Source organism: Choristoneura fumiferana, chromosome 26, assembly GCF_025370935.1.
Source record: "Choristoneura fumiferana chromosome 26, NRCan_CFum_1, whole genome shotgun sequence".
Taxonomy (NCBI): Eukaryota; Metazoa; Arthropoda; class Insecta; order Lepidoptera; family Tortricidae; genus Choristoneura; species Choristoneura fumiferana.
Genome location: NC_133497.1, coordinates 8,450,213 through 8,463,615, shown reverse-complemented (window position 1 = coordinate 8,463,615; position 13,403 = coordinate 8,450,213). Strand labels below are relative to the sequence as shown.

At 35.5% G+C, this 13,403-nt stretch overlaps 2 protein-coding genes across 2 annotated transcripts in view; one reads left to right on the top strand and one right to left on the bottom strand.

The window, feature by feature from the left end:
• LOC141442800 (larval cuticle protein LCP-17-like) overlaps window positions 1–13,403 on the bottom strand; it is a 52,171-nt gene that overhangs the window by 23,693 nt on the left and 15,075 nt on the right. The gene's annotated exons all lie outside the window — the stretch shown is intronic.
• Window positions 3,773–11,553, top strand: LOC141443062 (endocuticle structural glycoprotein ABD-4-like). Its single transcript, XM_074108276.1, has 4 exons — window positions 3,773–3,832; window positions 5,021–5,129; window positions 10,202–10,311; window positions 10,599–11,553. Exons 1-4 carry the CDS (start codon window positions 3,773–3,775, stop codon window positions 10,743–10,745), a joined length of 426 nt encoding a protein of 141 aa, XP_073964377.1. The 3' UTR covers window positions 10,746–11,553.

The window sequence follows — 13,403 nt, the reverse complement described above, 5'->3', positions numbered from 1 at the left end:
TTATTATGGGATAAAAGCTTAAAACATAATATACGGGTGCTAAGTTATGACTCTAAATCAAATAGGGCAATCTTGGGCCAGAGGGCAAAGTTGAAGCATTTTACGGTATGTATTTATTTATTTTGTTTTTTTTATTATTAAGTAATTATTATTTCATCGAGTCACATTAATTAAAAACTTGCAAATTACTTCCCGAATTAATTAATAAAATATAAATATATCAATATCTGCGTCAACAATCTGTGCATATTTATGTAGTTAGTTCTAGTTGGATAATTGAATTGATTAATTACATTATTATTAATATTCAAATCTGACTACAAAATAATTGGATGTTCTAGCCTATGTGATTAACTAACTAACACATGATATGCCTACCTAAGTCATACTTTATTCATAAAATCACTAAAAATCAAGATTTTATTTCGTGTGTACCTATACCTTACTACTTAGTTACAATACTATCTTTTAAAGGGTTGTCATTGCCTGGAAAACCTGAGACAGCAATATACTATTTTTATTCGCAATCAACCAGTTCAGTCATAATCAAATTTTTGTTTAAATTTTTATGAACTAAAACTTTGCTCACCGCGACCTTATGATAGCTACGCCCTACGCTTATGCAAGATATGCGTGTCTGACATCTAGTAGCATGGTGTACGGTTGTGTTGCTCTGAAGATGAGCTCTGGTTGAGTTCGAAACGCGTCAGTGTAGTGTGGTGATGGGTTTGTATAATTAATGTATGTTCTTACAGTGTGGAGGTGGAGGAACTGCTTGAACACGCATATCTTGCATAAACGTAGCTATCTTAAGGTCGCGGGTGAGCAAAGTAATTGTTTTAGTTCATTGATATGGACCTCCGCAAAGTAACAAACGCCTGATTCAATAAATTATTTAAATTTTTATGATGAATTTTTTGCTAATTGTTGATTTGTTTGTCGGATGGATATTCCAACCAACACTCCTACTTGACTTGAAATTATACTCAGCGCCACAATATTTGGCCCACTCTTCATACAAAATTACCAGCGGCGTCTTTAGCCCATGTAGCGCCCGTGTGCAATTATTACTTAAGCGCCATCTAGGAAGCGCGCGGTCAAAATGAAATAGGTACAAAGTGCCGCGGCCGGCGCCCCTAACACCGCTGCGCCCGTGTGCAACGCACACCCTGCACTATAGGTAAAGACGCCTCTGAAAATTACCTATTATTCCATACATTTGAGGGCCAGATTTTTGCCGCTGAGCGTCTCTGATCTAACTGCAACAATACATTTAAACATTGAAGACATTGCAAAACGACTATTAACATTCGGACCAGCGAAGAGTTCAAATTCCAAGTTCAGCTGCAACTTGCTTTACCTAAACCAAGGTCCCATTAAATAGCGTGGTAATGGTAATATTGTAAGCAAATGTTGTTCTATTTCGCAACATAACCTCGTCTTTTTACATTTTGCTCGCAATTTTAACGATAGTTTTAGACATGTCGGCGGCCAATCCGAAAATCCGCCAGATCACGAAATTCCTAGGCATATCGTGAAGTGGCGCCATTTCATGATGCCTAAACGTTGGCCAGGCATATATCACGATGTTCCTGAGAAACAATACGGTAGGTCGATTAGAGCAATGCATTCGTCGATATTCCTAGCTCTATACCGGGCACATCGTGATATGCCGAAAAAAAGAAAAATTTAGGTACGACGAGCGAAGCGAGGAGTGGTTAGTATGAATTGTGACTACAACGCACGAGCCGAGCGAACGAAGCGAGCGTGCCGCGGCAGCGGCCGGCGAAGTGCCAGAACCGATGTGGCGGTGTTTCATGATATGCCTAGGAATTTCATGATCTGGCGGATTTTACAATCGGCCGCCGACAGACATAAAGACTACGCATCAGCTACACTTTAACTTGGCCTTAAACCAGGAGGCTTTATTCTTTGAAATTTTACACAGATTCTTACCAAAACTTACGGGAGAGCCTTAGAAAACAAAACATAGTTACATATAGTACTAGGTGTTAGTTAAATAACTAAACAGCCTTTTCCTATTTTAAGTTAGTTTATTGAATTTGTTTTCGAATACTTTAATTATTCCATAAATTCTTCGTAATTTCTAACTCTACATTCGTAATTTGTTCTTGCGAGTGTATCGCCGTTTTTAGAAGAAAACAAAATTGTCAGAAATAGCCAGTATTAAATTTCTAAAGATACCTATTAATGGACATATGCGGCATTCTTAACTTTTAGACTGGGCACCGTGGCAAAAAGGATTTAAAAATAAACGTAACCTGCTTGAAAATATAGTGTAATCGATTCTACTCTCGATTTTGAACAAATTAAGTACATTCTGGTTTTCAGTTTAAGTATTGACACTGTCTGTCTGTCTGTCTGTCTGTCCGTCTGCGGCTTTGCTCAGGGACTATCAATGCTAGAAAGCTGTAATTTTGCACGGATATATATGTAAACTATGCCGACAAAATGGTACAATAAAAAAATCAAAAACATTTTTTTTAGGGTACCTCCCAATTCCCATAGACGTAAGGTGGGGGGGATTTTTTTTTCTCATCCAACCCTATAGTGTGGGGTATCGTTGGATAGGTCTTTTAAAGACAATTTTTCGATTTATTGATTTTTTGCGAAATATTCAACTTTAAAGTGCAAATATTCATTAAAATGGAGCGTCCCCCCCCCTCTAAAATCTAAACCGGTGGGTGGAAAAATTTGAAAAAAAATCAGGATGGTAGTAAGTATATAAAACTTTCAAGGAAAACTATAACGGCTAAGTTTGCTTGAGAATTATTAGTAGTTTTACTCTTAAATAGCAGCCTAAGGTATTATACTACAATACAATACATAAGTATAAAGACATATAACCTACCTAAACTTGGAAGATTCCGTATAAAATACGAATCCTTCGAAAATATTACTTATTTTTTCGTTATGGCTACGGAACCCTATTTTAGGCGTGTCCGACACGCTTTGGCCGGTATTGTTATATGTATAAAGCCATCCATTTCGATAATTAATAAATGTAGTCAAAAAAGTCGATTCACCCGTTTAAATTGGCCTCAGATTGATGCAACACACTAAATAATTCAATTACGACATGCTGACAGTTATTTCCTAAGTTGATCAACCTTATACGGGGTTTTCATCACCTTAATATGTGAGAAATATTCAAAATGAGACTTATATTGTTGAATAGAATTATTAATTTGTTTATTTAAGAGCGTTTATTCCTGCTGAGCTGGCGACGTTGCATTTTTGTTAGTTTTTCTCGATCATTCCATAAAAATTGAATGAAAATTAATAATGTTGTCTGATAGAACACTTCCTAATAAATAAGTTAATGTGTCTACTCCAATAATTATTCGTTATAGACTTTTATTTTCTTTAAAAACCGGTCATAAATACTAATTCGTTTTTAAAGAATATAAAAGTCTATCACGAATAATTATTGGAGTAGGCACATTAACTTATACATTAAGAAGGTGTTCTATCAAAAAACATTTTGAATTTTCATTCAATGTTTATGGAATAATCGAGAAAAAACTAACAAAATGCAAACGTTGCCAAATCATCACCCAACCTATATACGATCCCACTACTGGGCACAGGCCTCTCTCAACAAGAGGGCTTGGGCCATAGTTCCCACGCGGGCCCAGTGCGGATTGGGAACTTCACACGCACCATTGAATTGCTTCGCAGGTTTGTGCAGGTTTCCTCACGATTCCTCTCTCTCTTTGTTGCCTCTCCTTAGAATGCCACAAATGCCACAATGAACGACAGCTTCCACTGTTCCCGCAACTCTCACAATTTCGTCAGAGATGAGAATTTGGTATTATCGTTCAAAATTAAAAAAAAATAAGTATCGGTTTCCCACAGCTAAAAGGCTGGGCTACTATGAAACTCGAAGTTCGTATCGTACCGTCCCTCTCGCTCTCGTATTAAATAGTATAAGTGTCAGAGGGACAGTACGACACGAACTTCGAGTTTCGAGTTTCGTAGTAGCCCTGCTGTTGACTTTCCGTTCTGATTTATTTATACAGCGTAATATTTTGTTATGATTATGACCCTGACACTACTTAAAAATAATATTTAGACATTAATCAATAATTAATGAAGTTGTCAATTGACTAATAAAGGTTAAGATAGAAAAAAACCTCCGAAGTGCGAGTTGAACTCGCGTGGAGAGGGTGCCGTACAATGCCAAAGTCAAATGTTTTCCTCTATTTTTTTTAAATCCTCACTCATACACAGTAAGATGCGAGTTAACCCACTACTAGCACTATCTAGTGGTGTTTTAGTGAACTATTTTCCATAAGTGAACTTATTTTAGGTGGGTTCCCTTTATCTTGCATAATATCGAATCTCCGAACTAAACAAAAAACAGGCATAAAAACAGGTCTCATTTTTTTAAAGCTTTACTTTACTTTTGCATAATCATAACTTTGCATAATTATCACTTCGAATAATAGTCATTTCTCAGAATATTAAATAGCAGAACACTCTTATCGCCGAATATACTTCTGGAGAATATTAAATAGCAGAACATTAGTATCGCCGATTTTTATATGGCATACCTAATGGCATAGCAAAAAACTAGTTTGGACTATTGTATTTTCACGGAATTTTATATAGCGCTAACTTTAACATGGCGTAATGACATAGTTAAAGGAACTAACACCTACCATAAGAATGGGTTAAGATTAAAGTAAGGCCAACAAAGTAAGCGTGCTGTAACATCAGCAGGCAAAGCGCCAGCAACAGAACAGCAGTTTTTCAATCTGTGGGTCGCGAGCCTCCGGGTGGTCGCGGATGCCCCTTAAGGGGGTCGCGTATCTTTAAAATACTCTCACCGTTCTTGTGTTTGAGTATTCAATATTTGTATTATCAACGTAAGATAATACTAATTACTATAAGTGGAGGTAAGCAGGGGGTCGCCAAATATTTTTCAAAAGCAACTTTTCTACGAGTAGTTTATAGAATATTGCTTATCCGTAACGGCAGTTGTAATTGGTTGCAGCTCCTGGCCTTGCTGAGCCTGGTGTCCTGTCAGAAGGATGACGAGATCCTCAGGAACGATTTCGAGGGCCCCAACGAGGACGGCTCCTACAAGTGGGCCTTCCAGACACGTAAGTATAACAGTTGCAAAGAAGCAGTGACGGCGTATAGGGGGGGCGGAGGAGGCGGTCCGCCCCGGGTACCAGCATCAAAGGGGGTGCCAAAGATACGTGCTTCTGCATGACGTGTTATACGAAGAAGTAAAAATATATATTATAATTTATAATGTAATTTATTGTTATAATGAGAAAAAAAATATTTAAGAATATAAACTTATAGAAAATACAATCATATACGCTAAGAGCTAAATACTACTAAATAATAAATCTACTAACTAACTTAAATAGGTAATATTTATATTTTTAAAAAGACCGCCTCGAATCGGTCCTGGCGCTTGTATATATAATTTATGTATATATTTAATAGTATAATTGTATATTAGTAGATTGTATAGCAATGCCAGCAGGAAGGGAAGGGTTAAGGGAAATAAATGTATTATTTCAGTGTTTTTTTTTCTGTGAAAAGTCGAAGTCTTCTATTATATTTGAGAGATGACGACGACGGGCGGTATTTTTTCTACATAAAACAGACCGTAATTGATCCCTATCTCACCATGTTAAGTTCATATTAGGCCAAAGGTGTATCTCACTGGCTTAGTAACAGCATATTTATAGGCTGTTCGTTCACTCTAATCCACCCCGTGTTACGCTGCCACTGCAAACAAGGTCGTTACTACCTACTAAAAACCTAATATTTATAAACATACTTTTATAAAAAATACCTTTTTTTAATATGACTTTTTTATGGAATAAACTAGCGTTTGTTTACCGGCTGCGGCTTTAAATTCCAGGATTTTGCTTAATGCCCATAGAAATTCCCAAAATTTTGGACTATATCGTGGTCTTCTATATTGACGTTGCACTAAAAACAACTAGATACTTATGCAAAAACCCTAAAACTAGATTCTGTTAACAATCCAAAATAATACTTGACCAAATAACTGATAATTTAAATAATAATAATATATCTCAATGACCTATCTAGTCATACTTGTTAGAGACAATGCTGCACTTCGTGAAGAAAGCAAGCCGCTTTGCCACAGTGATAGTAAAGACTAAATTGAGTGATTTGACTCGCAGCAGCGGAAGTTTCACCCCTTAGGAACAGAGATGGCGCCACTTCTTTAAAAAATATTTCAAAAAATTCTACAAGCTAAAGTAATAAACCGATTTCAATGTTTAATATCGCAAATGAGAGCCTATTACATACGTTACTTATAAAAAAATACAAAAAAAATATTTACATAAACTTTTGTCAAAAAACGCCATCTTAAGTTTTTTTTTTCTTACCTGATTTGTAGTTTTTACTTGATTGCCTAAAAAAACTGTATGCAACATGAATGGTTTAATGCATGTACATATTACTGAGTACATAACGAGTTATTTAAAAAATCCGACACCGATACCTATCATATTTAACGAAATATGACAGTTTAAATGTGAGCACAAATTTCTTTAAAAAATATTTCAAAAAATTTACAAGCTAAAGTAATAGACCGATTTCAATGTTTAATATCTCAAATTAAAGCTCATAACATTCATAATTTACAAAAAAATATAAAAAAAATATTTACGGAAAACTTTTGGCAAAAAACACCATCTCAAGTTTTTTTTTCTTACCTGATTGGTAGTTTTTATTTGATTGCTTAAAAAAACTGTATGCAACATGAATAGTTTAATGCATATACATATTACTGAGTACATAATAAGTATTTAAAAAAAATTTGACACGATACCTATCACATTTACAAATATGAAAGTTTAAATGTGAGCACAAATTCTTTAAAAAAATTCAATAAATTCTACAAGCTAAACTAATAAACCGATTTTAAATGTTTAATATCCCAAATAAAGCACATAAAATTCATTATGTAGAAAAAAATATTAAAAAAATATTTACTGAAAACTTTTGGCAAAAAACGCCTTCTTAGTTTTTATTTCTTACCTGATTGGTAGTTTTTACTTGATTGCTTAAAAACATTGTATGTTGTATGCAACATGAATAGTTTAATGCATACTTATATATATTTCTGAGTAAATAACAAGTATTATAAAAAAAACCGACACCGATACCCTTCATACTTCACGAAATATTTAAGTTTAATTGTGCACGCTTTTCATACAAATAAATTTCAATTTAAGTGAAACTAGTACTCTGATTATAATGTTTAATGTTAAATGAAAAGAAGAACGAAATTACCTAAAATATTAAAAAAAGTTTTTTCCTGGTGTTACGAAAAAATATAATTACTTTAAATTAGTAATTATTAAGACAATAAATAAAAACTATACCGTTTCCGGCATAGTTGGTTCTTAGATGTAATATATATTGCTTAGTTAGTAGTTGGCGAATTTATTTAAAAATTAGCTTTTTATGTGATAGGTAGGGCTACAGCTTATAGATATGTCACATTTGAAATAAAAGACTATGAACATCAATGTTCATCAAATATTTAAATTAAAACCTATAAGTCCTCTTCGGGTTCATCGGCAGATGTAGAACTGAAAAGGAAAAGTCGTTTTGAAGCACTTGTGCTATTCCAATACTACAAAATCACAGATCTTTTAGACACGGACTGTGTTGCTGTAATTACTGTTGAATTATTTTTGTGCCTAGTTGATTACCATTAAATTCTAAAATTTTGTGCCCTACCTGTGGAAATCAGTGGTCAGCATACAAAATAACCCCTGCATTGAATATTATATTAACTTATTTTTGATTTGTACAGCCACCTTTGCAGATTTACAATGGGCAGTGCATGGTAAGCTGACCCGACGACACCCACACGCATGGATCGCAGCCAGATTTGCAGCCACAATGGTCCAAGAGGCTTAATTGCGACCAAATCGCTATAACTGCCGACAATTCTGGAGTCCTTCTCTTTTGCCTTTAGTCATCCCCAAGAGATGGACATGGTATGGACATGCTCTCTATAAACATACACTGCGTGCAGCTTACCAAGCGGCAAATATGGAGAAACGCTCTGAAACCAGAAGTTTCCGTACCATGTCCATCTTCTTGGGGATGGACTAAGGCAAAAGAGAGTTGGAAAGGAAGTAAGCCTCTGACCATTAAGTATTGTGGCTGCAAATCTGGCTGCGATACCATGCGTTGTGGGTGTCGTCGGGTCAGCTTACCATGCACTGCCCAGTGTAAATCCTGCAAAGGTGGCTGTACAAATCAAAAGTAAGTTAATATAATATTCAATGCAGGGTTATTTTGTATGCTGCACTGATTTCCACAGGTAGGCACAAAATTTTAGATTTAATGGTAATCAACTAGGCACAAAAATAATTCAACAGTAATTACAGCAACACAGTCCGTGTCTACAAGATCTGTGATTTTGTAGTATTGGAATAGCACAAGTGCTTCAAAACGACTTTTCCTTTTCAGTTCTACATCTGCCGATGAACCCGAAGAGGACTTATAGTTTTTAATTATATTTTGATGAACATGATGTTCATAGTCTTTTATTTCAAATGTGACATATCTATAAGCTGTAGCCCTACCTATCACATAAAAAGCTAATTTTTAAATAAATTTGCCAACTACTAAGGCAATATATATTACATCTAAGAACCAACTATGCCGGAAACGGTATAGTTTTTATTTATTGTCTTAATAATTACTAATTTTAAAGTAATTATATTTTTTCGTAACACCAGGAAAAAACTTTTTTTTAATAAATTAGGTAATTTCGTTCTTCTTTTCATTTACATTAAACATTATCAATCAGAGTACTAGTTTCACTTAAAGATTTCGTTGAAATTTATTTGTAGAAAAGCGTGCACAATTAAACTTAAATATTTCGTGAAGTATGAAGGGTATCGGTGTCGGTTTTTTTATAATACTTGTTATTTACTCAGAAATATATATAAGTATGCATTAAACCATTCATGTTGCATACAACATACAATGTTTTTAAGCAATCAAGTAAAAACTACCAATCAGGTAAGAAATAAAAACTAAGATGGCGTTTTTTGCCCAAAGTTTCAGTAAATATTTTTTTTAATATTTTTTTCTACATAATGAATTTTATGAGCTTTAATTGGGATTAAACATTTATCGGTTTATTAGTTTTAGCTTGTAGAATTTTTTGAAATATTTTTTAAAGAAATTTGTGCTCACATTTGAACTGTCATATTTCGTTAAATATGATAGGTATCGGTGTCGGATTTTTTTTAAATACTCGTTATGTACTCAGTAATATGTACATGCATTAAAACCATTCATGTTGCATACAGTTTTTTTAGCAATCAAGTAAAAACTACAATCAGGTAAGAAAAAAAACTTAAGATGGCGTTTTTTGACAAAAGTTTTTGTAAATATTTTTTTTTATTTTTTTATAAGTAACGTATTTAATAGGCTTCTATTGAGATATTAAACATTGAAATCGGTTTATGACTTTAGCTTGTAGAATTTTTTGAAATATTTTTTAAAGAAGTGGCTCCATCTCTGTCCTAAGGGGTTGAAACTTCCGCTGTGCGAGTCAAATCACTCAGTTTGTCTGTACTATCACTGTGCAAAACGGCTTTGCTTTCTTCACGAAGTGCAGCATCCGGCAAAAAATGGCCTTAACAAGTATGACTAATCGGAATTAATCGGAGAGCCGTGGTGGCCTAGTGGTTTGACCTATCGCCTCTCAAGCAGGGGTCGTGGGTTCAAACCCGGCTCGCACCTCTGAGTTTTTCGAAATTCATGTGCGGAATTACATTTGAAATTTACCACGAGCTATGCGGTGAAGGAAAACATCGTGAGGAAACCTGCACAAACCTGCGAAGCAATTCAATTGGTGCGTGTGAAGTTCCCAATCCGCACTGGGCCCGCGTGGGAACTATGGCCAAGCCCTCTTGTTCTGAGAGGAGCCTGTGCCCAGCAGTGGGACGTATATAGGCTGGGATGATGATGATGACCTATCGGAATTAACGGAAAACCATCGTTGGTCTGGTCCGGATGGCCAACTGTAAGCTGAATGGGGACCGCTTCGTGATTCCGCAAATACTTGCTTTTTTACATTGTCTATGTGTAGTGTAAATTCCGAGTAAATATTTTCTGTTCTAAAATAGCATTGTTATAATTTCAGAGGGCGGCATCTACCACGAGCAGCGCGGGTCGCTGCAGGGCTCCAACAGCGGCGCGGAGCCCGCGCTCGTGGTCGAGGGACAGTACCAGTACACCGCCCCCGACGGACAGGTGAGACGAACAATGAACACTACTCGTAAACTGTAAAATAAAAGCACTCGCCCAAAACACTTCTGTATTATTGACTTAATTTGCAAAAAAGCCGTCGGTAATTATTTTATTGAATCGAGCGTTACTTCGCGGAGGTCTATATCAATTTAAGAATAAAAATAATTAATTATCAATTTACAATTACATACAAACTTGACTACATAATATCTTAAACTATATTGAAAAATATTTATTTTAAACGACCGATGTCGGCTTATTGTCATTAGCTAATTCCCCATTCTTTCCAGATCATAAACGTTGTCTACAAAGCGGACGAAAACGGCGGTTTCCAGGCGACCGGTGACCACATACCCACCCCGCCCCCCATCCCTCTGGCGATCCAGCGCGCCCTCGCCTACCTGGCGACTAAACCGCCATCTGAGAGCGACTACTAGACTTAAATACAAATCCGACTGTATAATCTTAAAACCCGAGTAAATAATCTTAAGTAAAGAAGTTTTCAGGTGACCGGCAACCACATCCCCACTCCGCCTCCCATTCTTCTGGCGGTGCCCTCGCCTACCTCTCACCTGAAAATGACTACTAGACTAATACAAAACCCGACTGTATAATCTTAAAACCCGAGTGAATAATCGTATAATGGCAGTTTCCAAGCAATCGTAGACCACATCCCCACTCCACGTCGCATTCCTCTGGAGATCCAGCGCGCCCTCGTCTACCTACTCGTCTAGGCCTACTTTCAGAATAAGAGGCTTGGGCCGTGTTCCCACGCGGATCAGTGCGGATTGGGACACCATTGAATCTCTTCGTAGGTGTGTGCAACATTCCTAACAATGTTTTCCTTCACTATAGCTCATGGTAAAACTCGACCGCATTATTTAAAAACCCGTATAAGTAATGACAGTCGGGAGTCGGGACCAGCGGCGCTACTACGAAATTCGAACATCGAAGTTCGTGTCGTTCCGTGCCTCTGACACTTAAACTATTTAATATCGAGAGTGAGAGGGATGGTACGATACGAATTTCGATTTTCGAATTTCTGAGTAGGCCCTCTGTCTCATCCTATATTAAGTTGCTGTTGTTTTACCGCCATCTAGATAACAAGACATAAAACTTCAAAAACCCGACTACATAATTAGTTAACATAATATTTTTCAATTCGAAAATATGCTCATGACAGTACAAACATATTTTTTAAAGTTAGATTTAATTTTATTGTAAATAGGTATAATATATTTTAATAATAAGGTATTTTTTAAATAAATAAATGATTGAATTAATGTTGTTTTATTTGTTGATTTGTTTACCTACGTAATTATTTGTAGATAACTATTTCAGTACCAGGGACAATCACGCTAACACAAGGACTATTTATAGGTAGTAAATGGTAGTAATTACATCCATGTTACAGCCGTGGTCACGTTTAGACTTTGGACTTGGAGTCTACTCGTGACCACAGCCACTGCAATGTGGACAAAACGTCAAACTCCTGCTAGCGTAAAATACCTGGCCCTATTCTACGAAGAGCAAAATTCGAACTTCGTATCTTGCCGTCTCGCTGACGGTTATATTATTTAATACGAGTGTGAGAGGGACGGTGCGATATTAACATCGAATTTTCGTAGTAGCCCCCTGGTACTGAAATAGTAATTAATGAGTGAAGTTCACGAAAGTTTACATATTACCTAGGTATTATAATATTTGCACGTGTTGTTAGTGGGTTTGTCCACCCATGCGGGAAAACCTCGCAACTCCCTATTTCCCCGAACGGCTATTCGTCAAGAGATGGCGCCACAAATTACCTTTTCCCAGAGATGAGAGTGATGAGACCCTAAAGAGAATTTAACTTGTTACGTGATCTCTAAAGAAAACTTTACTTACCCTAACGTAATGCGGTGTAATACAGTAAAAATTGGTAGGTAAGTTTCATAGATTAAGGAAGATAAAGGTCATAAGGCAAAGCCTGAATCTAGGCACATTTTATTGGTACAAATAGACAACGAGGACCATAGCGACATGACAAGTTTCTAATGCGAGGTAATGAAATTAAAAAGGAAATTAAATATTCTTTGTGAGATTCTTTGGCTATCTGTAAACAATAATTTCAAGCAATGGAACGTTAATAGGGATGTACAAAACCGTCTAAACCGTAACTTTCAATGAATTACGCTACTTGCAATAACAAAACGCTAAAATTCAAAGCTGCCATATAAAAAAACTCAAAGCCCTAAACTTAGGGTAAATGTGCTTCGACCATATAAAGAAATTCGTTTTTAACGACACATATTTTTTTATAACTTGTGTTAAGTCAATAATACAATAAATAGCAAATGAAGTCGCATTTTGCATAAATTATTAAGTAGTGAATGTTAATTAGTTAATATTTTATAGTATTTCATTTCGCTTATTCTTTTCTGGGAAGTGGTCGTCTTAAACGGTATCACTGACTGTCAAACTGACGTTACCTTTGTTTGGTTCGTTGCTTCGTTCGTTCGTTGGTCAGTTATTGTTGAAAACGTGAATGCAAATAAGAAATTGTTTAATTAATCTTTTTTTTTACCTTAATATATCAAAATGAGTGTCGAAGAGAATCCCTTGTACTTAGATATATGTCACCAACTAGACGCGTTTTGTAAACGCGTCGAAGGTAAAACCTTACCTTGCCTTAACTTTTTCCTTGTATTTTAAAGGTTTAAAAATCTACTTACTATATTATTTTTATAGATAAAGTTAGACAAGGATCAGCAACAGCTAAAAGCACGTAAGAAAAACACTGAACTTGAAGAGAAATTAGCACAAGAATTAAGAAAAATGTGAGTTGACCAACCGTTGTTTATACTATATATAAGTATATTTCCTACTTGTGCTTTTGATATTGACTAAATTAAGAAATACTGGAAGTTTTTTATTTACAGATCTATAAATACTTTATTAAAGAAACATAAGAAAATACAAAATATCCATGGACTACTATTAAATTAAAAGAACTAAAACTAAAAACTTTAACAGATCTATTGAATTGTTTTTCCCATCCTATTTTGTGGGATAATTTCGTATTTGTGTTACTTTCCTAATTAGCTCCAGTGAGCTAG

Bases quoted from the DNA above. Each gene is read 5' to 3' on its own strand.
- LOC141443062 (XM_074108276.1), top strand. From the start codon at position 3,773: ATGAACGACAGCTTCCACTGTTCCCGCAACTCTCACAATTTCGTCAGA. The intron at 3,833-5,020 runs GTATTATCGTTC...AATTGGTTGCAG, and splicing joins TCGTCAGAGATGAGAATTTG to CTCCTGGCCTTGCTGAGCCT. The intron at 10,312-10,598 runs GTGAGACGAACA...CATTCTTTCCAG, and splicing joins ACACCGCCCCCGACGGACAG to ATCATAAACGTTGTCTACAA.